The 24706-nt window shown below is 48.9% G+C and overlaps 2 protein-coding genes across 6 annotated transcripts in view; one reads left to right on the top strand and one right to left on the bottom strand.

The window, feature by feature from the left end:
- Window positions 1-24706, top strand: part of LOC101043545 (DNA topoisomerase 3-beta-1) — a 270953-nt gene that overhangs the window by 230613 nt on the left and 15634 nt on the right. For 4 of the 5 annotated variants that reach the window (XM_074391007.1, XM_074391009.1, XM_074391008.1 and 1 more), the window contains 4 exons: window positions 13236-13473; window positions 21343-21510; window positions 22649-22780; window positions 24385-24491. In XM_074391007.1, coding sequence (XP_074247108.1) covers window positions 21441-21510; window positions 22649-22780; window positions 24385-24491 — 309 coding nt within the window. In that variant the 5' untranslated portion in view covers window positions 13236-13473; window positions 21343-21440. Of the gene's footprint in view, window positions 1-13235; window positions 13474-20483; window positions 20677-21342; window positions 21511-22648; window positions 22781-24384; window positions 24492-24706 lie in introns of those variants that run through there. The other variant, XM_074391010.1, reaches the window with a different exon arrangement.
- On the bottom strand, window positions 1776-4757 carry LOC101042895 (immunoglobulin iota chain). Its single transcript, XM_003945002.4, has 2 exons — window positions 4675-4757; window positions 1776-4589 (listed from the first exon to the last, which is right to left on the bottom strand). Exons 1-2 carry the CDS (start codon window positions 4718-4720, stop codon window positions 4198-4200), a joined length of 438 nt encoding a protein of 145 aa, XP_003945051.1. The 5' UTR covers window positions 4721-4757; the 3' UTR covers window positions 1776-4197.

Here is a 24706-nt window from a genome sequence, read left to right as displayed (position 1 = left end):
TGGGCAAGTGTTTGGAAGCAACTAAGAGGCTCGGTGTTTGATCAATTGCAGTTGGCTTGAAACAGACAGGGAGAAGGTGCACAAGAAAAGACGGGACTTGGGACTGAGCCTGAGCCAGCCTTCAAAGGCTGTGTCATGGGAAGGAGGCTGAATTGCAACCCTTGAACCCACGCTCTCTCTTCACAAGCCACATGCATCTCTAGACCACTTGGCTGGTCCAATTATCTGAGACATGAATATAAATTACATACCAGATTTTGAAGACTGAATTAAAGAAAGAAAAACAAGTTTAAATTATCTAGTAACTAATTTTTACATTGATTATAGGTTGAATTGGTAATATTGGGAATATACTGTGTTAAATAAAATATATCATTAAGATTCATTTTACCTATTTGTTTTTCCTTTTTAAAAATAATGTAGTCACTAGAAAATTGTAAATTACAGATGTGGCTTGCATATGTTTCTTAGAGCGTGGGAGACAATAAAGTGTTAGAGAGAAGGAGTGCAGGCAAGGCTGGACCTAGGAGCAACAAAGATGAGGAATGGTGGGTGCAGGCTGCATGCAGCAGGAGGATAGATGGGAAGGTGACCAGACAGTGGTCAAGGTGAGCAACGACTCAGACTCAAGGAAGGGATTTGACAAGAAAAAAGGCCAGGCAGGTGACTGATGGGGAAATCATAATACTACTATTTTGGTCAGCATTTATGATGGATAAAAACTTTTTTGTTTTTTTTGAGACAGAGTCTTACTCTGTCACCCAGGCTGGAGTGCAGTGGTGCAATCTCAGCTCACTGCAACCTCTCCTGCCTCAGCCTCCCAAGTAACTGGGATTACAGGCGCCCACCAGTATGCCCGGCTAATTTTTGTATTTTTAGTAGAGACAGGGTTTGGCCGTGTTGCCCAAGCTGATCTCGAACTCCTGACCTCAGGTGTTCCACCTACCTCGATCTCCCAAAGTGCTGTGATTACAGGCATCAGCCACCACGCAGGGCCAGATAAATAATTTTATATAAGTTAATCAGTTCTATGATTATTCCTTTTACATACGACATTGGAAATGTTGGCTTCAATTTCAAGTGATTCCTGCAGAGCTGAGACTCATGCTCGGTCTGGCCTGAAGCCTGAGTTCCAGGTCACATCGTCATTGAGCTGATGGGGCAGGGGCATGTGGATGACAGAGGAGACCAGCTCAGCTCCCTGCTTTCTAGATTTCTTCTTGTAGCATGGAATTTCAGAATCATGAAGGATGAAAACAAGAGAGGGACAGGTTATAAGCAGAAGACAAGAGTTCCCCTGGAACTATCTAGCTGGCTTTTAAAACTGTGGGCCTAGATCAGGTGCCGTGACTCACAGGTATAGTCCGGCCACTCAGGAGGCTGAGGTGAGACGATTGCTCGCGCCCAAGTAGGCTGTAGAGCATCGTGATTGAACCTAGCCACAGCAGTCCAGCCTGGGCAGCATAGCAAGATCCTGTCTCTAAAATAGAATAATAAAAATCCGGGCGCGGTGGCTCAAGCCTGTAATCCCAGCACTTTGGGAGGCCGAGGCGGGTGGATCACGAGGTCAAGAGATCAAGATCATCCTGGTCAACATGGTAAAACCCCGTCTCTACTAAAAATACAAAAAATTAGCTGGGCATGGTGGCGCATGCTTGTAATCCCAGCTACTCAGGAGGCTGAGGCAGGAGAATTGCCTGAATCCAGGAGGCGGAGGTTGCGGTGAGCCGAGATCACACCATTGCACTCCAGCCTGGGTAACAAGAGCGAAACTCCGTCTCAAAAAAAAAAAAAAAAGAAGAAGAATCAAATAAATAATAATGTTTTAAAATGTGGGCCTGGCCCAGGGGTAAACGCCTGCTGTGGGAAGAATCCAGTGCATTTGGGGAAGCAGATGCCCAGAGATCACTGTTTCTTTTCTTTTTTTTTTTTTTTTTTGATTGATTGATTCTCATTCTGTCACCCAGGCTAGAATGCAGTAGCATGATCTCAGCTCACTGCAATCTCTGCCTCCTGGGTTCAAGTGATTCTTCTGCCTCAGCCTTTTGAGTAGCTGGGATTACAGACATGTGCCACCATACCTGGCTAATTTTGTATTTTTAGTAGAGATTATTTCGCCATGTTGGTCAGGCTGGTCCTGAACTCCTGACCTCAAAGTGCTAGAGACCACTGTTTAACAAGGGAGGACTCGTGACCACATATGGAAGGCTGATATTGACATGTGTTCACCTCTCTGGGGAGATGCATCGGGAACTTTTTAGCTGTGTTGAATGCATGCTCTAAGCCAAGTTGAGGTCACATGGGAGGTGGTTTGCCTTGCCTGGCACCTCTCTTAGTGAGGCATGTCTACAGGCTGTGTGGACACCCAATGTAGAGAGTCCCTGTCTGCAAAACAGATTCAGACTTTCTACCCACAGGCTCAGGGGACCCTACTGTGGGCCAGGGCTGCAGGAAGCTCCCCATTTCTACTTTACCCAGCCAGTCCAACGCAGTCTCAGTGAGACCACATCTGTTATTCCTCTAGGTCTCTCCTTGGGTCCTGAAGCTCCTGCCTGCGGTCATAGGCAGGAGGAGTTAAGAGAGACTCTGATCATCCTACCAGTCGTGAGTTACTTAAAACCTGGAGACAGGAGCTGGAGTGCTCCCGAGCAGGGCTCAGCACACTACAGCCTGAGTGCCATACGCACCCAGTGCAGCCCCATCTGTTTCTTTAAATACATTTTAATAGGAACACAGCCACACCTGTTTGTTCACATATTGTCTACGGCTGCTTTCTTGCTACAAGGACAAAACTGAGCAATTGTGACAGAGATTGCATAGCCCGCAAAGCCAAAAATATTTACCTTCTGGCTCTTTATAGAAAATGGGTTGGGTGCTGTGACTCACAACTCTAATCCCAGCACTTTAAGAGGCCCAAGCTGGAGGATCGCTTGAGCTCAGGAGTTTGAGATTAGCTTGGGCAGCATAGTGAGACATTTATCTCTCCAAAACCAAAATTTAATAAATAGCTGAGCATGGTGGTACATACCTGTCGTCTCAGCTGCTCAGGAGGCTGATACAGGAGAATCACTTGAGCTTAGGAGTGTGAGGCTGCAGTGAGCTATGAATGCACCACCGCACTCCAGCCTGGACTACAGAGCAAGACTTTGTCTCTAAAAAGGAAAGAGAAAACACCTTTGCCAGCACCTGCCACTCTCTTGTGCAAAGAAGTTAATGCATTTACTTGCTCATCTAGACCAGTGGTTCACAGTCAGGCTGAGTTTGCGACCTGGGGACATTTAGCAATGTCCAGAGACGTTTTTGTTTGTCACGAGTGGATAGTGGGCATCTGGTGGGTAGAGGCCACAGATGCCGCTCACCATGTGACCATGCACAGGACAGCCCCACAACCAAGAACTGTCGAGCCCAAGACGTCAGTAGAACCAAGGTGGAGAGCCCGCTGTAGGCCTGTCACCCGGCTCCTGTTCTCCGCAGAGGCCCAGGCCAGGTGCTTTCCAAGCTTGTTTACCCTGTAACTCCTGGGCAGAGTCAGAGGACAGTAGAGGTTCCTGTCCTTCTCAGGGAGGCCCCTCCAAGGTGTTTTAGTCAGCCCCTTGCCTCCCATGGCCCACAAGAGTAGGGGCTCCGGTGAGCACTCACCACAATGCCTCAGCTGAACAGATTGTGATCTGCCAGTCTCCCGGTGCCCTGGGCCTTTGTCTCAGGCTGGTATTACAAGATGGCCAAGGCGGGTAGATCATGAGGTCAAGAGATCGAGACCATCCTGGTCAACATGGTGAAAATCCCTCTCTAATAAAAATACAAAAAATTAGCTGGGCATGGTGGCACGTGCCCGTAATCCCAGCTACTCAGGAGGCTGAGACAGGAGAATTGCCTGAACCCAGGAGGCAGAGGTTGCAGTGAGCCGAGATCATGCCATTGCACTCCAGCCTGGGTAACAAGAGCGAAACTCAGTCTCAAAAAAAAATGAGACTAGAGATCACACAACAGTCAGGCCAAACTCAGCAAAAAGTCACAAGCAGCTTTAATTCTCTAATGCAGCCTCCGACGGGGGTTTACAGCAACAATGCAGGACCAGGAGAAGCTGAGTAGCTCCGCCCCCTCAGCACTTTGGGCCTTGGCTCCAGCCTCTTCCCTGACATCCTCTCCAAGGGATGCATGCCCCTTGGAGAACTGAAGTCAATGGCTGTCTTCAGTTCAAAGGACATGTGTTCCGGCTGCAGTGGGTTCCTTTTCTTCCTCCCTCTTCCTATCCCTCTCCTCTTTCTCCAAGTCCCGGGCCCCCATAGCACAGTAATACATGGCCTCATCCTCAGGCTGAAGCTCAGAGATGCTCAAATACCCCCTGTTCCTGGCAATATCTTTGGATCCAGAGAAGCGAGGGGGGACCTGGGGGCCCTGGCTCTTGTCTGACTGTGAGAAGTATCTCAGCAGGAACCTCGGAGGGTGGCCCAGCCTCTGCTGGTACCAGTAGACGCTGTACACACTGATGTCATAGTCATTCCTTAGGGTGCAGGTGAGGCGGACTGTGGTTCCAAGTGCCGAGGACATGGCTGGCGGCTGATACAGCACTGGCTGAGGACCACAACCTGGTGACAAAGAAGCATGTGGGCCGTGGGCACAGGGCAGAGAAAAGGAAGGGGCTGGGGCCTTCGGGCTCTGGGGGTTCCTCACCTGTGCAGTAGACAAGTAGCATGAGCAGGACAGGCATGCAGGACATGGTGCAGACCCACGGAGCTCTGCCTCCTGTGGCCACAGTGCCTGGGGTCCCCAAGGCTGGCCCAGCATCCTCCTCGCTACTCTGAGAGGTGGGGCTGTGGCATGCCCCGTCCCTGGCCACTACCATCCCAGGCTTTCTTGGGTTTGCAGCGTCGGTTACCGGAAAAGCCTGGGGGCAGCATTTGTGGCCCTGATCTTGCCGTGTGGAAGCATTCAGGGAGGAAGCACCTGCTGCAGACACTCGGGCCAGTGCCCTGAAAGCCTTCGGGTTAGGGTCCCTAAGGGGGCATGACCTCAGCTTTCCCCTGAGGAAGCTGAGCCCCAGAAAAATAAATTTTCTGTCCACACTTAAACGCTTGGTAAGCCAAGAAGGAAAGACACATCCTTGGCGGGTAAAAACACCTGCTTTGTACAGCAGAAGACACTGGGGGCCCAGAGCGGGGGATTCCCTGCCCCTTCCACGCTCCAGCACTGCCTTCAGGCCATGCTTCTCTCCCTCCTTGAACCAAGAGGAGTGACTCATATTTGGGAAAGAAGCCCCAGGGCCCTGGCACCTTCCCCACCCCATTCTGGCTCACACTTTGGTGCTGTGATGGACTGAATTGCATCCCCCAAATCTGTACATTACAGCCCTAACCATCCACGTGCCTATGTTTGGAGATAGGGCCTTTGAGGAGCTAACGAAGGTTAAATGAGGTCACAGAGGTGGGGCCTGGTCAGTACAACTGGTGTCCTTACAAAAGGGAAATTTGGAGGCCAGATGTAGTGTCTCTGGCCTATAATCCCAGCACTTTGGGTGGCCAAGGTGGGAGGATTGCTTGAGCTCAGAAGTTTGAGTCCAGCCTGAGCCACATGGCAAAAACCCATCTCTACAAAAAAAAATTTAAAAATTAACTGGTCGTGGTGGCCAGGCACCCGCAGTCCCAACTACTTGGTGGGGGCTAAGGTGGGAGGATCACTTGAGCCTGGGAAGTTGAGGTGGCACCAAGCCAAGATCTCACCGCTGCCCTCCAGCCTGTCCAACAGAGGGAGACCCTGCCTCAAAAAATAAATAAGAATAAAAATAATAAATTAATTAAATATGTGTTTACACACTGCCTGAAATAGTTTTTTAAAAATTGAAGGGGAAGGGCCAGGCGCGGTGGCTCAAGCCTGTAATCCCAGCACTTTGGGAGGCCGAGGCGGGTGGATCACCAGGTCAAGAGATCGAGACCATCCTGGTCAACATGGTGAAACCCCGTCTCTACTAAAAATACAAAAAATCAGCTGGGCGTGGTGGCACATGCCTGTAATCCCAGCTTCTCAGGAGACTGAGGCAGGAGAATTGCCCGAACCCAGGAGGCGGAGGTTGCGGTGAGCCGAGATCGTGCCATTGCACTCCAGCCTGGGTAACCAGAGTGAAACTCCGTCTCAAAAAAAAAAAAAAAAAAAAAAATTGAAGGGGAAATTTGGACTTTAAAGTCTCTTATCCCACATGTTCACTTTCTCACCAAAAACTGGAGTGTCTCCTCCCCTGGAACCTGTGCAGGCCTGTGGCCTGTGATTGGGGCTGAAGTGGTCCTGGGCAGGCAAGGTGGCACTGAGCAGCTGGGAATGCACTGGGACTGGTTACTCGCAAACACTTGATAGAGCAGCCACCCCTGAGGCTCAGATGAGCCCCCTGCTCAGTGTCAAGCTGTCCACATCCATTGTCTACCTGGTGAGGTGCAGAACGTACATGTTTCAGCCAGCTGGGTGACTCCGGGAGCCCCACCCTTCTTCCCACTGCTCCTTGGGCCAACAGGTCCGCTGCCCAGTGAGGGCTGGGGTGGGCCTTTGCAGACACAGGCGATCTTGACCACTGTCTAGTCACAGCTGCAACATCCGTAACTTGTTGCTCCTCCCTTCTCTGCACAGGCTGGTGGGCAGTGGGGGACTAATCAGTGAGTGCTAATTCCTGGAGAGGAGAAAGGAAGCTTTGTTCACTCCATCATTCATTTCTTCCCTCATCCAGTAGCTCATTCATGTGTTGTGCATGTATTTGTGAAAGAGAAATATGCCTCCCAGACCCTCCCCAGAGCACCAGTCTCTGGGAATTAGGGCAGGAGAAGGTCCCACCTGTGCGCATCAGCACTGCTGCAGCCCATGAACCAGCCCTACCACTGACACCGTCAGAGCTTTTTGATCCTTTTAAGCTCAGAGGATAGGTGTTTCTACTTGCACTTACAGGTAAGTGCACACAGTTACCCTGAGAGAGCAAATAAGCCCAGACCAACTCCTCAACCATAGAGACACTCTGGTCCCAACTTTGTTTCACAGCCTTCACTGCCCCAGGACCCTTGCACCACTCACAGGGAAAGATTGTCTCCAGTGTTGACTATGTGTTCTGGGGAAGGGCCTTCCAGACCCTGATGGAAATGGTCTCAGACCCCTGGAGCATCTGGAGTTAGATGGAGGTCACACATTCTGAAGTCTACCTTCTCCTAGTCCTGGGCGGCTCCTCACCCCACCTACACCTGGACCAAGGATCATCTGTAGGGCACAGCAGTTTGATGGGGTTGAAGAACACCGTGTATTCGATCCTCTCTGGCTGCACTCAACTCCTTTTAGATAATTCTAGACCAAGAGAAGGTTGGTGAGCTCTGAGACGGACCTCAAAATCTGCAAGGTCTTGGGGCCACAGGAGCCATTCAGTACTCCTTCCTGGTTTGTAGATATTTTTTAGAGGCAAGGTTTCACTCTTGCCCAGGCTGGAGTGCAGTGGTGCAATCACAGCTCACTGCAGCCTCAAACTCCCAGGCTCAAACAACTCTCCTGTCCCAGCCTCCCAAGTAGCTGGAAATACAGGCACATGCCACCACGCCCAGCTAATTATTTTTAGTTTTTGTAGAGACAGAGTCTTGCCATGTTGCCCAGGCTAGTCTCAAATTCCTGTGTTCAAGGGATCCTCCTGCCTCAGCTACCTAAAATGCTGGGATTACAGGTGTGAGCCACTCACCACACACTTGACCTGATAGATATTTGAGACTCTGTTTCAGTGATCCACTGCTACATGACAAGCCACCAGTAACACAGTCTTTTAAAGCAAGACTTGTTTAGTTCCCCAGTTCTGTGGGTTGCCTGGGTGGTTCTGGTTCCACTTGCAATCATGCGTGTGGTTGTGGTCACTGATGGCTGGACCAGCTGTGCTGGGAGGTCTGTTCAAGATTGTACCTCATTCTCCTGCACGTGGCTCTGATCTCAGCACATCCCCCTGATCTCAGCACGTCCCCACCCTCGGTGGTCCAGTGGTCCCTCTGGTCACCTATTCTCCCCATCTCCTTTTGTTTCCTCTCGTGTCAGGATCCCCCAGTCTCTGTCTCCCTCATTTCTCATCTGAAGGCATGCTTACCTAGTACCTTTCCACCCCTCTGCTCTCACATGGTGCTAAGCCAGGTTGCCACCAGGCTCCTTGTCACCACAGGACCTTTGCCCATGATCCCAAAGCCAGGATGAATCCCAGTCCCTCAGAACTAACCCCCTTCCTCCAGGTGCTCACTTCAGAGACCCTTCCTGGGCATCCTCCCCCGACTGCCCCTGGTGAGTAGGCCTGCCCTGCTCTTCCTCTCTCATGGACTATGCTGGGTTTGGGTTTGGGTTTGAGTTTTTTGTTTTAAGAGGCAGAGTTTCTGTCACCCAGGCAGGAGTGCGGTGCTTTGATCATAGCTCACTGCAGCCTTGAACCCCCTGACCGCAAGAATCCTCCTGCCTCAGCCTCCGAAAGTGTTAGGATTACGGACAGAAGCCATCACGCCCAGCCTAACACTTGTTTTTGCCAGGGCGTTTATCATGGGTTTTAACTGCATCTGTGCTTGCTTCTTCTCCTGTCCACAGTCTCCAAGATTGTTTCTGTTTAGTTCATCACTGAAAGTTCGACCTTTAGCTAATCTGTTTTTGTTTGCTTGCTTGTTTGAGAGAGTCTCACTCTGTCACCCAAAGGTGGAGTACAGTGGCACCATTTTGGCTCACTGCAACCTCTATCTTCCAGGTTCAAGTCATTTGTGCCTCAGCCTCCTGAGTAGCTGGGATTACAGGCACATGCCACCATGCCTAGCTAATTTTGTATTTATAGTAGAGGCAGGGTTCCACCATGTCGCCCAGGCTGGTTTCACACTCCTGGTCTCAAGCGATCCACCTGCCTCAGCCTCCCACAGTGCTGGGATTATAGGTGTCAGCCACCGTGCCCAGCCCAACCTTTAGCTACTCTGGTGTCCCTTGTGTACTGCTAACCCTGAACAACAGAAATTTGAACTTCATGGGTCCACTTTATACACAGATTTTCTTCTGCCTCTTTCACCCCTGAGACTGTGAGATCAACCCCCTCTTCTTCCTCCACTTTCCTTGGGATAATCCTTTTCTACCTAAAGAATACTAAACAGATTTTATCTTCCTTATGATTATCTTAATAACATTTTCTTTTCTGCAGCTTACTTTATTATAAGAACACAGTGCGGGTCAGGCAAGGTGGTTCACGCCTGTAATCTCAGCACTTTGGGAGGCCAAGGCAGGTGGATCCCCTGAGGTCAGGAATTCAGACTTTGAATCTAATAATTCCATATCCTAATACAAACATCTTGGGGGTTGGGATTTCAACATAGGAATACAGTGAGGTGGGGGGTGGGCACCCTTAGTATATATAAAGTCTTCAAGGTCCCTCCATGTTGTAGCATGTGTTGGAATTTCCTTTCTAAGGCTGAATTGTGTGGAGAGACACATTTCATTGATCCATTCGTCTGTTGACGGACATTTGGATTGCTTCTACCTTTTGGTTTTTGTGAATAATGCTGCTGTGAGCATGGACATTCAAATGAATTTTGCTTTTGATTTGGGTTTATTTATTTTTTATTTTTTATTTTTTATTTTTTGAGACGGAGTTTCGCTCTTGTTACCCAGGCTGGAGTGCAATGGCGCCATCTCGGCTCACCGCAACCTCCGCCCCCTGGGTTCAGGCAATTCTCCTGTCTCAGCCTCCTGAGTAGCTGGGATTACAGGCACGAGCCACCATGCCCAGCTAATTTTTTTGTATTTTTAGTAGAGACGGGGTTTCACCATGTTGACCAGGATGGTCTTGATCTCTTGACCTCGTGATCCACCCGCCTCGGCCTCCCAAAGTGCTGGGATTACAGGCTTGAGCCACCGCGCCCGGCCTTGATTTGGGTTTAGTTAGAACCATGAGAAGTTACTCAAAAAAAAAAAAAAAATCACAGCCATAACAGCAAAGTTCTTGTGATAATTATCCCAACTGGAACTGATTAATTATTATTTATCCTCACTATTATTCTTTTGGAGACTGTGTCTTGCTCTGTTGCTCAGGCTGGAGTGCAGTTGTGTGATCACAGTACCCTGAGGCCTTGAACTCCTGGGCTGAAGCGATCCCCTTCACCTCCACCTCCAGAGATGCTGGGATTACAGGCACGTAATCAACTGGGCCAGTTAATTTTGTGGGGTTTTTTTGGTAGAGATAGGGTCTCACTGTGTTGCCCAGGCTGGTCTCAAATGCCTGGGCTAAAAGCTATCTTCCTGGCTCTCTGCTGATGGACATTTGTGTTGCTTCCACCTTTTGGCTGTTATAAATAATGCTGCTGTGAAATTGGGGGAAAAATACATCTTCAAGACCTTGCTTTTAGTTCTTTTGGGTATATTCCTATAAGTGAAATTGCTGGATCTAATTTTAGTTTTTTGAGGAAAAAAACCTAAAATTTCCACAGCAGTTCCACCATTTTTACATTCCCAGCATTGTACAAGGGTTCCAATTTTGCTGTATCTTTTTTTTAATAGTAGCCATCCTAATGGATGTGAGATAGTATCTCATTGTGCTTTTGATTTGTGTCTCCCTGATTAGTGATAGTGAATGTTTTTTATATGTTTATTGGCCAAAAACAATCTTTTTACTGTAACACTTTTAACATACGTTTACCCACTAAGGAGTCCCATTCATTGTTCATTATGTGTCAGAGATTGAAATCTCAGAAAAATCAGTATGGGTCTTACCTTCATAGGTATCAGTTTTATTGGCAGGAGTTTTTTTTCTTTCCTAGGTGGTGCATCTTACAAATCTGTCTCTCTCATAGACATTTGACATTTGACAAGAGAAGACAGCGCCAGGGAACCATCCTGGAGGGTTTTTAACTGCTGGGTTTATGGCAGAGCCCTGAGGGCAGGGAACAGAAGGTAGACAGGGTCTCCTGCTCCCAAGGTCTTGACTTTGTTAAACAGCTTTCTTCAGTTAGATAAGGTACAGTGGAAACCTCTCCCAGACGGCTCCTCTTTTTGCCTAAGCTACCTATGTCAGGCTCTGCATACTGAAAATCAGATCCTTTAATAAATCTATAAGCTCTTGGAAAAGCTTCTTCTGTTTGTTTTCATTGATTTCTGTTCTCAGGTCAATATAATATTGCTTTATGTAAAAATATGGTAATATTAATGTTAACGTTAAATAATGAGATTGGAACACATGATTAAATATAGAGTTTATTTGAGCACAAAGCTGGAGTACAGCCACCCAGGAAACACTGACTGCAGATGAATAGGGTCAGAGTTCCAAAGCAGTGAAGTTAAGGTTTCCCTTATGTAGGCAGAGACAGAGAAATTGTAGCAGGATTACAGCATTTTCCATACAAAACCGGTGCATTCATTATAGTGATTTGATTGATTTTAGAATGCTGTATTCCAAGAAAGTTTATTACTCCCTGAGAAGAGGTAGTGATCTGAAGGGGTCTTGTCTCTTATTAGGTGGCATTTGGTCGTCCTAATTTTCTTTCTTTTTTTTTTTTTTTTTTTTTTTTTTTTTTTTTGAGACGGAGTTTCGCTCTTGTTACCCAGGCTGGAGTGCAATGGCGTGATCTCGGCTCACCGCAACCTCCGCCTCCTGGGTTCAGGCAATTCTCCTGCCTCAGCCTCCTGAGTAGCTGGGATTACAGGCACGCACCACCATGCCCAGCTATTTTTATTGTATTTTTAGTAGAGACGGGGTTTCACCATGTTGACCAAGATGGTCTCGATCTCTTGACCTTGTGATCCACCCGCCTCGGCCTCCCAAAGTGCTGGGATTACAGGCTTGAGCCACCGCGCCCGGCCGGTCGTCCTAATTTTCTATAGTAAAAGAATGAAGAAGAGGGGTAGGGAGGTGGGAAGAGATGGCATGGGGAGAAATGACAGATAGAGGTGAGGGGATGGAAGGCAGCAAACCGCACTGACATGTGTGTACCTATGCAACAATTTTGCATGTTCTTCACATGTACCCCAAAACCTAAAATGCAATAAAAAATAAAATAAAATAAAAAAGAATGAGGAAGAAAGTTGATCTATAATCAGAGAAGTCGAAGTTGCAGCTGCATATTACATGACTCAGGCCACATAGCCACTTTCTTCTCAAGGCTCAGAATAATTTCAAGTTCCAAAACTAAGTTTGAATTGTTTAGTGCTCGCTTTGGCAGCACATATACTAAAAATTGAATTGTTTAATTTCACATTATTATCTCTCCAATATTCTTCTCTTAGTTTTTCTTTTGTTATTTCTTCTAGGTTAAAGTTATAATTATTTAGACATTGTTTATAATATCCTGATTATAACAATATTTATATTTTAAATATTTGCTCTCATCAGTTACATGTCTTTCCATTTATTAATTTCACTTCATTACATACATTTTTTAATTCTTAATAATGTTTTCAGATTCATTGTCATCCCTAGATGACAGAAAAAAAAACAGGCGTGAATGGTTTATTCGGTGTGCCTAAGTTACTTCTGCCATTATACATTTACAAATCAGTTCTTGCTGGAAGTACTGGGCACACTTGTGCAGTCACATCCACAGAAATACTCCTATTGTTATATTAGCTGTTTCCTATTTTATCCTTTTTAGCTTTTAATTGTTAAAAGATAATTTTCAGAAAAGTAGAATTATGACTTTATACAGATTAAAAAATCAAGACGTATTAAAGAATTTATTTTACCTTTGTCATATAAGGTACCAGGCAGATGTTAAAGAAGAGTTAAGGCCGGGCATGGTGGCTCATGCCTGTAATCCCAGCACTTTGGGAGGCCAAGACAGGAGGATCACCTGAGGTCAGGAGTTCAAGAACAGCCTGACCAACATGGTGAAACCCTGTCTCTACTAAAAATACAAAAATTAACCAGGCATGATGGCACGCACCTGTGGTCCCAGCTACTTGGGAGGCTGAGGCAGGAGAATCGCTTGAACCCGGGAGGCAGAGGTTGCAGCCCAGATCGCACCACTGCACTCTGGCCTGGACAACAAGAGCAAAACTCCGTCTCAAAATAAACTTAAAAAAACTTAATTTTACAATTCATCTTCCAGATATGTTTTACACAGATCATTCATTCATTCCACAGATGTTTTACAGCATCGAAAGAAGCCTGCTATACACACATCTGTGCGTTTTTCTCATTTTATTAGCTTCATAGATGCTTTCATGCCGGTTTTCATACTGATTGTAATTATAATTGTCATGATTGTCTCTCCGTGGCGGGAAAGAATCTGGTTGCAGGGCTTGGGGACCCCTGAAGTCCGTGCAGCGTGGAAGTGCCACTCTCTGGGGTGCCCCCGGAACCCGAGAGCCCCGGAACCTAAGGACGCCGGCGCTCGGGAGCCGGAGGACAGACGCTAGCACACCGGACGCGGGGACGCCAGAAGCGGCATGACCAGAAAGCAGGAGTTGCCTGTGGCCGCGCCAGGAGCAAGGACCGGAGCCGGATTCGCCGTGTGGCTGCAGGTGAGCGGCAAGCTGTCGGCCTCACGCCGGGCGGCTCAGAAAAGCGGGAAGCGCGGGCCTTTTTCTTTTTTTTTTTTTCTTTTTTTTTTTTTTGAGACGGAGTTTCGCTCTTGTTACCCAGGCTGGAGTGCAATGGCGCGATCTCGGCTCACCGCAACCTCCGCCTCCTGGGTTCAGGCAATTCTCCTGCCTCAACCTCCCGAGTAGCTGGGATTACAGGCACGCACCACCATGCCCAGCTACTTTTTTGTATTTTTAGTAGAGACGGGGTTTCACCATGTTGACCAGGATGGTCTCGATCTCTCGACCTCGTGATCCACCCGCCTCGGCCTCCCAAAGTGCTGGGATTACAGGCTTGAGCCACCGCGCCCGGCCAGCGCGGGCCTTTTTCGGGCTTGTTTCCTGCACGCTGGCCAGTGGCAGACCCGAGGGCTCTGGGCGGGCTTGCATTCTTGTAGCCTCTTTCCTGGCGGCGGTGACCCTCTCCCCCGGCGCTTGCTGTGCTGGTTCAGGGAGGTGGAGATGGGCCCGCCCTGGGCCTGCAAGGAGCAGGCGCTGTGGTTAATATCTTTCTTCCTCGAACCCTCCCACAGCTCTTTGACGTGAGGTCTGCTGTAGGGACAGTCTCACTGGTAGGGAAACTGAGGCTCAGGGAGGCTGTACATCCGCCGGGGCCGAGATCGTTTAAAGGCGCCCAGGTTCTCTGACCTGTTATCTGTCAATGAAGTAGGGTACTTTTGTGAACAAATTAGCTGGAATCCAGGGGCAATAATTTCTCGCAGAAGTGAAAGGTAAGATGTTCCTCGTCTTGCCTTTTTAGCTTCTCACCTTTGGAAACAGGACCTGAGAGGCCAGCCTAACGTGGGCTTGATGGCTAGCCAGTCCTGGGATTCCTTTGCCAAGGTCACCTGACACTAATGTGAATTGTTCTGAACCTCCGTTTACTCACGGTTTAAAAAAATTACAACGCCTGCCTTACAGGGTTCTAGGCAAGATTGAAGAGTGTTTATGGTGTGCCTAGTACAAAGGAGGAGCTTAAGAAATGATCGTTTGTTTCCCTCTTTTCCTGATTCTAGAAGTCTTTGGTAAAGTTACTGAGGTGGTCGATCCTAGGAATTTTAATGCTATTCAGACTACTGCTAGGCCTCTATTCCCAAACGACATCTGCTTGTTTCCAAGACACAGACATGAAAGGAAATTTCTAGGTTTACTGTGTCCCCAAAGACACAAATCGTTGGTGGTATTACTGGTGAGAATTGACAAGGTACTAATAGCTTAACCTGCTACTCCCTTTTTACTTCACTTTCGGTTCTCCTAATTACAGGCCAGTTTGGGTGCTTGCTATCAGCACCCTCTCAGCTGTTGCTAATCTCCCTTCTTGAAATAGGAGGACAGGGCTGGGCAGGCCAAGGCAGGAGAATCAATGAAGGCCAAGAGTTTGAGACCAGCCTGGGCAGCATAGTGAGACCTCCATCTCTCAAAAAAACAAAATTAGAAATTAGCCAGGCGTGGTGGTGTGCACCTGTAGTCCCAGCTACTTGGGAGGTTGAGACGGGAGGATCCCTTGAGCCCAGGAGTTTGAGTCTGCAATGAGCCATCATTGTGCCCCTGCACTCCAGCCTACGTGATAGAGACCCTATCTCAAAAGAAAAAAAGAGAAGAACTATTTCTGGTCATTTTTGTATACTTATGCTTAAAAAAAAAAAGCAAAAACAGGTGAATAATAATGTTGGTAAAGCAAAACTGAAAATGATGTATAAATGAAATTTACAGACCATTGCTTTCAGGTTTTGTTCTCATTGATTTCTATTTTGAAATGGGAGATGTGCCCATTTGGGAACATGGGCATAATGGAAAAATAGCCACTCTGCCCAACCTAAAGTCAGTATTTATTTTACATGTTTACTCTACATTTTAGAGAGCTAAAAGCATTTTTATTATTAGCCTTGCAGGTAAAATTATTGTTTTATATATTCAGTCATTCATTCAACCAGTATTTGCTCACCGTCCATTTACCATGAGAATGAACAAAGCAAAACCCCTGTTCTCCTGCCACTTACTTACATTCTAGGAGCTTTAAGACAAGAACCAAATAAGTAGATGGAGGCTGTACCTGGTGTAGTGGTGAGTGCTACAGAAAAGCAAAGCCAGGCTGCTGTTCCATCAGAGTGCTCACAGAGGCACGGCAGGATCAGGCTTGGAGTCCAGCCACTGGAACTTTGGTCTCTCTGACCCCACAGTCCCACTGTAGGCCAGGACAATGGCAGCACCCATGAACATCCCTACCTAGGATGCTGGCAGGACTGCCTGGTGCCTGGTGCATCCTCACGATGTCATACATAATTGCTGCCTACTCTGTGGCGCAGACATGAGAACATCTGAGGAAACATTTTAGGACAAAACTTCCTCCTTTGGAAGAGATGGGAAACTCGAACCCTCACAGACCAATCCCTCTCTGCTGCGAGTTTTCCCTTTTGGCCTCTGGCTTCTCAGGGTGAGAGAAAAGGGAATCTCTAGGTCTCCTTTAAACCTCAGTTTTGGGCCTCTGATTTTGGTAGAATCAAAACGTCCACATAACAGAGCAGAGGCCAATCACAACCACTTCAGTTGTTCATTCATTCACTCAGCAGGCATTTAGTGCATGCTGGGTGCCAGAAATATGGCAGTGAACCTGACAGCTGTAGGAGACAGACTGCTGGCACCAGATGCATAGCAGGGCCATGGGAGATGTAGCTGAAGCTGTCATGGGCCAGGGAGCTCATCTGCAGACAGTGCCGTCATTCCACAAGGTCTCGGCTCTTTCATTCTGGGATGGTTGTGTATTAAGGGGAACATCCATATATTTATTTTGAGGAAAAAAGCAAATTGCCATTTTATTTGGGGCAGCTTTCTGGTCAGTATTACTTATTTTATTGTGATCCTGTGATCTCTGAAGTGGAGGACAAGGTTGACAGCCCAAGGCTGACCTTGGGTCTCCTCCCGAACAGCATGACAAGCAGCAGAAGCCCCTTTAGAAGGCATCCCCAGACTTTTTACACAGGGGTCCAGTTCACTGTCCCTCAGACCGTTGGAGGGCCGCCACATACTGTGCTCCTCTCACTGAAGAGGTGCCCCTTCCTGAAGTGCGGTGAGGGGGCCGGATAAATGGCCTCAGGGGGCCTCGTGCGGCCCGCGGGCCGTAGTTTGGGGACGCCTGCCCTTTAGTGAAGGAGCTTCCTTTCTGGTTTTATTTTATTTTAAAATCCCCTGTCTTAGTTCTTTTCCCTCAGTCACCTGTGTCCTAATGCTAACTGTAAAAGATACAGAAGGGAATATGGTGAGGAGACCCCCCAGCCCTAACCTCCAGTCCCTCACACTCCTCCAGGTGACTGCTTTGACTGTTTGTTTTTCGTCCCACCCACACATACTGCCTCTTCATAATCAAGTGCACATGTGTGCACGCATATGTGTAATCACAGATGGCAACACTCTGTACATGCTGTTACGTGTCCAGCTTTCTTAGCATTGTTTATCTCAGTGATCTAGTCTACATTAGTGTGTACCAAGCAGATGCTTTCCTTTCTAATGCTGCCAGGTGTTCCACTGTAGAGAATGCCATCCTTTTATTTCACCACCTCCTTGTTGACAGACACCAGCTTGTTTCTAATCTTTTATCATGATTAGCAATGTTGCAGAGAACCCCCAGTGATGTAGTTCATTGCAGGTGACACCATGCCCAGCCTGAGGCCACTCCATTGCGGCCCTGTCCTGCCTCCTGGGGACTCAGGGTCCACGTGGACAGTCTTGCCAGGGCCAACTGTTGGCTCCTGTGAGTCCCCCAGGTGACTTCACTCTCCACCTGTCTCATGTCCCTTGCCCTCCATGGGTCACCACCACACAGGCCCCTTGTAATTCCTGTTTGAGCCTCCCACCCCCTGGGAATTGATTATTTGACTCCCACTTCCTGCTCTCATTCCTCACTTCCTGGACCCCACAGAGCGCACCCTCTGTGGACCCTCCCCAACCCTCACCTCCCTCTTCACCCAACTCAGAGTCAGGTTCTGTCCTCATAATCTCTCCCCTCAACCCCTGCCCCACTCCCTCCCCCTGCTGCTCACCTGGACTCTCCCATCTAACTCACTCCAGTGCTTCCTCTGCTGTGGGCCTGCCCGCGGTGTCACCACCTGTCCCTCCTCCGTGGACGGCCACACCGTGGCTCCTCCACCAAGAGAAGTGCAGCCCTTTCACAGCTCCGCACCACCTGGGTGCTGACTGGCTGTCTCTCTTGCTCCTCCCCGTCCCAAGGCCATCCCTCCAGCAGTTCCTCCCCCTCCTGCATGCATCTTTTCCTTCTCTGCTGGAGCAGTGCCATCAACGAAGAACATGTTGGCACAGTTTCCATCCTAAAACAAAAGGGGACCGTACACTGGCCTTCTCTCCTCTCCCAGATTTTGTCGAGCACACCCCATGCAGCTTTCACCTCTGTCACTCACCAGATGGCTCCATCAGGGTTACCCAGAGCTCTCAGTTTGCCAGACCCCATGGTCAGGTCTCAGCTGCCACCTCGCCTGGCCTGTCAGTGTCCCACATGTGGTGATGACTGCCCTGAAGTGCTCTTTCCTATGGCTTTCGTGACCCTACCCCTCCTGACTCGCCCTGCTAACCCCTCATCTCCCAACCCCCAGCCTGGGCTCCTTCCACATTGCTGCTGCCACCTCCAGGCCACCCAGGCTGTCCATTGGGCAGGTGACATTTAACACACCTGAAGACTCGCTTCAGAGGGCCAGTCCCTTCCTGTCATTCCTAAACCAAAGCATGGGTTGTTCCTTTTGCTTTTTTGTAAAGACAAGGTCTCACTTTGTTAGTCAGGCTCATCTCAAACTCCTGGCCTCAAGTGGTCCTCTTCCCTTGGCCTCCCAAAGCACTAGGATTGCAGTTGTGAGCCCATGCCCTGCCCCTGCCTCAGGTCATCTTTGATTCACCTTCCTCTCCCCCTCCCATGTCCCACTCATCCCAGGCCTGCCCAGACTCTGACTTCCCCTCTTAGTCTCCGCCACTGCTACCCAGGGCCCAGTCACCCTCTTCTATGTGGCAGCCGGTGAGTTCCCTTTAACACTTGAAGTCAGATCATCCCAGGCCTATGCAAACCCTCTGCTGCCTCCCAGCACCCTCAGAGCAGACCCACATTCTATACCCCTGCTGCCTCCCTCAGCCCCACCAGCACCCCCTGCCCAGCCACCTCCTCCCCAAAGACTTCACCTTCCCTGTTCCTTCTGCCTGGACTCTTCTCCCAGGTGTCACCCAACCCTGCCCTTTCCCTCCCCTGCTTCTGTACTACAGCATGAGTTTCAGGAGGACAGGACCTGGTGTTGCTTTGTGCTGTATTCCCTGTACCCAGGACTAGGCCAAGCATGCAGTAGATGCTCAATACATAACTGGACTAGTAAGTTCATTCCAAGGAGTGGAATTGCTGGGATGTGCACTTGTCCTTTGAGAGGGATCCCTGAATTGAGGTTGTATATAGAGGTTGTTCCCATTTAACTTCCCTGAGCCCTTGTCTGCTGTGTGTGCATCGACTTTGAGTGTCTGCCTATGAGATAAGCACAAGCTCATTGTAGTTCTGAGTTTCTTCCTTGAGTGTTGTTGAACATGATGTGATACCACAAAGTGCTAATTTCTTCATTATGCAAACAATTCCTAAAATAAGAAAACAACAGTCAATAAAAGTGGGTAACAATGGGAATAGACAGCTCACAGAAAAGGAGAGCAAGTGCTTTTAAACATGCCTCAAGTACTTCTCAGTTTTGAGGTACTTAGGTGGTTGTTTTATTTTATTTTATTTTATTTTATTCATTTTTTGAGACAGAGTCTCTGCTGCATAGGCTGGGGTGCAATAGCACAATCTTGGCTCACTGCAACCTCCACTTCTTGGGTTCAAGGGATTCTCCTGCCTAAGCCTCCCAAGTAGCTGGGATTACCATCATACCCAGATAATTTTTTGTATTTTTATTAGAGAGGGGGTTTTGCTATGTTGGCCAGGCTGTTGTTGAACTCCTGACCTCAAGTGATCTGCCCACCTTGGCCTCCCAGAGTATTGGGATTACAGGGGTGAACCACCATGCCCAGCTAGGTGGGTTTTTTTTTTCTTCATGCTGAGATTATTTTATTTGGCCCTTTTTTTTTTTTTTTTTTTTAATGGGGTCTTGCTGTCACCTAAGCCAGAGTGCAGTGGCTGTTCTATCCACAGGTGCAGTCATGGCACACAACAGTCTTGAACTCTGGCCTCAAGTGATCATCTTGCCTCAGCCTCCTGAGTGGCTGACACTATAGGCATGTGCTCCCACACCCAGCTCATGAGATTTACTTTAAAAGCATGTGTTTTTCCTAATATTATTCTGGTTTCATTATTTGTACTCAAGCCTTTGCTAGATCTGGAATCAGTTTTAGTGGGAGGTAGGAAGCAGGAAAAAAAAACTTTATTTTTTTTCCCAGCAGTTTTCCCAGTTGTCTCAATACACATCTTTTTTTTCAATACAATGCTATATTTATAAACATCAGTGCTACACTTATAATGATTGAAAAAAACAAAAAGCGTTCATGTGGTTTTCTTTTACTTGGCCAGCAGGTATTGAATGTCATGTGTCAGGCACAGAAAGCTGCTGCAAAGGCCAACAGCAATTCAGACATGAAGCCTGTCGTGTCCTATTAGGGGGTGAGGTAGTCACTGATGATGACACGATGTGAATGGGTTGGAATGGAGACTTAGCCCAAGAGCCACGGGCACAGGAGGGCTGACTTATCCTGCCAGTGGTGTTTCAAGACCTCTTTAAAGAAGAGTTCGGCCGGGCGCGGTGGCTCACACCTGTAATCCCAGCACTTTGGGAGGCCGAGGCGGGTGGATCACGAGGTCAAGAGATCGAGACCATCCCGGTCAACATGGTGAAACCCTGTCTCTACTAAAAATACAAAAAATTAGCTGGGCATGGTGGCACGTGCCTGTAATCCCAGCTACTCAGGAGGCTGAGGCAGGAGAATTGCCTGAACCCAGGAGGCGGAGGTTGCGGTGAGCCGAGATCGTGCCATTGCACTCCAGCCTGGGAAACAAGAGCGAAACTCCGTCTCAAAAAAAAAAAAAAAAAAAAAAAAAGAAGAGTCGGCACCTGAGTTGGGCCTCTGGGCTGTCAAGCTGCATCCTCCAGCCCGGCGGGGCTTTCCCTCAGGCAGGTGAGCACAGGCACAGAGGCTTCAAATGCATGTTTGCTTTGATGATGATATTTGATTTAATTTGGCCAGAGCATGGCCTGCAAAGCAAGAGGTGGAGTGGAGTAGGTAGAAGATAGATGTGACAGGTTCCTGATGTCCGCTTTGGGCTGGGCCCACTAGCCAGAGGGTCTCAGGCCCAGTCATGGACTGGAAGGACCTGGGGATCCCAGTCTGGTCATCTGCATTTTGTGAAGTGTCCCTGGGCATCCCAGTGCTTACCTGAGGTGGAGTTGCTGCTCTCGGCCATGATGGTTCCTCTCTCCAGATGATCCACCTGTAGGTGGAAGAGCCAGTCCAGAGAGGAGGGCCAGGCATCCGCCTGCCCTGACCCATCACTGCAGATCCCCAGCCCCCAGCTTCTTCCTGGCATGGATTTAGGAATAAAATTGACCTGAGATAATTGGGGCCACTTCACCTTCCCCCACATGGAGCCAGATTCCCAGGATTGTGTGAGCCACTTCAGTTGACCTGGTAGTTTTTTATATCTCAGAGGTCTTCAGGTTTTCATAATTTTTCTTCCTGCCTCAGGTTGGTCTTGTTTTTTCTTTGTTAAAGTGAGTTTCCTTATAGTGGTATAGGTTCTGTTGACAGCATTGCTATTCCCTAAGTGTCTTTTCTTCTCTTTAGGAGTCAGCATTGATAATAGTGCTGTGCTGCAGAAGAGTGGAATCTAAACATTTTCGTTGCCAGTGCCCTGACACTGGAGTGTGAAGGGCTGAGACAAGATGAAGACTGTACTCATGGTTGCTGAAAAGCCATCCTTGGCACAGTCAATTGCCAAAATCCTCTCTAGAGGTAGGAGACACCAGCCCTATGCTCACTTTCTTGCTTTGGTCTGTAAGCATGGTCATTTATGTGTTGCAGGACATTTCTTTTTCCTAATGTGATTCTACACTGGCTGGGTAGATTTGGTTCAGTTCAGCAGGTGGTAATGAAGCGTCTCAGTATGTCACTGTGGGCTGCATTTGCTTCCACTCCTGGCATGTGCCAAAGCTGGGGTTCTCAGAAGGCACAAGGCATAGTCATTATCCAAGTGCTGGGCCTGGCAAGGCTGTTGGGTACAGGTAGCAGAAACCAGCCCTGGAAATAAGGAGACACAGCCAGGACCACACCCCAGTTGAGGTCTGATGAAGCTATGCCCCGGGTATTGTCACCCCTGGGCATTCCCACTGTCCTCTGGACCTCACATCACTCCAGAGTAGCACTGAGCTGTGGCCAAAGGCACTCCTAAGACACCAGGGAGCTGGAGAGGAAATGTCTGCCACTCACTCCCCACTCTGGTCACTAGGGTGGTTGGCAGGGTGCTGTTCCCCCCATCTTTGAATTCCCTCCAAATAGAAAGAGTGTTGGATGCTGGGTACCCAGAAATGACAGGCGTCTACCTGACCTCCCCTTGGTCCAGTAGTTGAGGGAGGAAGAGACCCTAGTTCAGCTGAGAAGGCATGGTCCGCAGGGACAGGAGGCCCCAAAAATGGTGCTCAGTGCCCAGAAGCTGAAAAACTGTGGCTGAGTATGGTCAGTGGAGAGGGTGAGAATTCGATAATTAGAAGGTTCCTGGTAACCTAGAGTCGATCTAGAATCCATTTTAGTAAATGATGAATAATGTTTCAGTGAAATGAGGCAAAAATGGAATTGAAAAATGAAAGTATAAATGTAGAGAAAGAGCCGGCACCTGCTTGCTCCTGGCTCCCAGCAGCCTGGTCTCTACATCAAGAGTGCATTGTGCTAGGTTGTCGGCAGATGCTGTTTTCCCTGAGCACAGTCCCATCTGTCAGTGCCCAGTTACCTGCAGAGGTCTGCAGAAGCTGCAGAAACTCATCATTCTGGGGAAGGAGGACTCTGGCCCTCTGAGAGGTGGCATCTGGGCCGGAGTCTCCACAGTGTCTTCAGCTCAGCTGGAGCAGCCAGTCACTTTGTGCTTCCCCATGCCCAGGGAGCCTGTCCTCACACAAAGGGCTGAATGGAGCCTGCTCAGTCCATGAGTACACTGGGACCTTTGCTGGCCAGCCGGTACGCTTCAAGATGACATCTGTCTGTGGTCATGTGATGACCCTGGATTTCCTGGGTAAGCCCTCCTACCCTCCATTCTACCAAAGGGAGTTCTGCATGGCACTGGCCTGGATCCAGTTGAAGCCAGGAGATGCCTCTAGGTGGGGAAGTTTGTTCTGACTCCTTGAGTCATAAGGCCAGCAGATCATGGAGTAGTGATGAGAGGGTCCCTGGGTGTGCTGCCCAGAACCCAGTCTCTGGAGCTCAGCCCTGGGTGCCCATTGTAGCGGCACCCCTTAGTCATTGCCTTCCCTGTGCGCCTTCCTGTGTAGACAAAGTGGCTGCACCTGTCTTAGGAAGGGCTTGACCTGTGCAGGCATTTGAGAGAAGGCTGCTGCTGTTTCCTACTTGACCGTCATCTGTCGGTCATTTGGTGGCTGCTGTCATTCCCATATCATTACTGTTATCACTTACCTTGGAAGGGCCTACATTAGGGACCTGCAGGATGTAGGTGCACGGCTGTGTGGTTGGCAAGAGTCTGTTCCAGGCTTCTTCCCCTGCTCTGCTGGCTCACTCGCTGGAGACGGGGCAATGACAGCCTCTGTGAGTTTACACTTCTCAGAGTAAAATGGGTCTCAAAGCAATGCCATCTGCTTCCCAAGGCTGTAAGGATTCAGTGTGACAGTGAGAGCAGAGCACTCAGCACAGGGCCTGGCACACAGCAAAGCCTCAGCCCTTGTTCTTGCTGCTCATTGATGACAGCAGTGACAACGATGGTGACTGAGTTGTGTGGCTCAGCATTTCGACCCCAAGTTTTATCTTCAGCTGGCAAGTGGGGAGCCAGGATTTGAATTTGGCTCTGTCTAACCTTATTTTCCCAGGATGCAAGAAATGGGGCCTAGGAGTTCAAGACCAGTCTTGGCAACATCGCGAGACCCCTGTCTCTACAAAAAAAAAAAATTCATTTTAAATCAGCCAGCATGGTGGTGTGCACCTATAGTCTTAGGAAGCTGAGTTGGGAAGATGAACTGAGGCTGGGAGGTCTAGACTGCAGTTAGCCATGATCATATCACTGTACTTGATCCTGGGTAAAAAGGTGAGAGAACCTGTCTCAGAAAAAAAAAAGAAATGCGGCCTAAAAGAAAGCCAGGTGGCTGAGCATGCAAGAACTGGGCCTCTGTAGATGATTAGGTGAATATGCTGCACGTGAGGCTTAAAAAGATGGGTCCTCTAATGGGAATGACTGAGCACATGTGTGCCCCACAGAGTGCTGGGTTCCAGAAACCCAGGTTGGAAGTGGCAGTGAAGGCACCAGTGGTGGGATCCAGTGCTCAGGCAAAGCGAGCCCTAGGAATGGTGCTCCCAGCCACAGGGAAAGTCCCGGAAGTGAGCCCTGAGCAGCAGCTGTCTGAGAGCTTACTTGGCTCCTGTGGTTGGCCGGGGTGTGGTGTCAGCTCAGCAGCCAAGCAGAAAGGAGACTGGATGGGAGGAGGTTACCAAAAGCCTGAACCCAGTATCCTGGCTCTGCCTCTGATCATCAGGATGACCCTGGGCAAACCGTTCTCCAAGCTTTCCCCTCTTCATTTGTGGGATCATCCTCCTCCTGGGGTTATGATGGTCTCAGAGGCCGAGCCTCTGTAAACTGAGATGTGATTCAATGTCACTATGACTGGTTTGTAGGAAAATACAACAAGTGGGACAAAGTGGACCCCGCAGAGCTGTTCAGCCAAGCTCCCACGGAAAAGAAAGAAGCTAACCCCAAGCTGAACATGGTGAAGTTCCTGCAGGTGTGTTGGGCTGGCCTGGGCATGAGCACACCAGGGCCCCCACCCCCTCCACAACTGGCAGTTTCGGATGTCTTTGCCCACCTTTGGTTGAGTCCTAATCCCCCTTGGACAGGGGGGCCTTTGCTAGCTCTTTCTGTGAGTGCCCCCTGCTTGCCCAGGAGGCACCTTCAGGCACCTCTGACACACAAAAGGCAGTTGCCAATGCCAGCCCTCAC

The sequence above is a fragment of the Saimiri boliviensis genome, chromosome 21, assembly GCF_048565385.1.
Source record: "Saimiri boliviensis isolate mSaiBol1 chromosome 21, mSaiBol1.pri, whole genome shotgun sequence".
Lineage (NCBI taxonomy): Eukaryota > Metazoa > Chordata > Mammalia > Primates > Cebidae > Saimiri > Saimiri boliviensis.
This window is presented reverse-complemented; position numbering and strand designations above follow the sequence as displayed.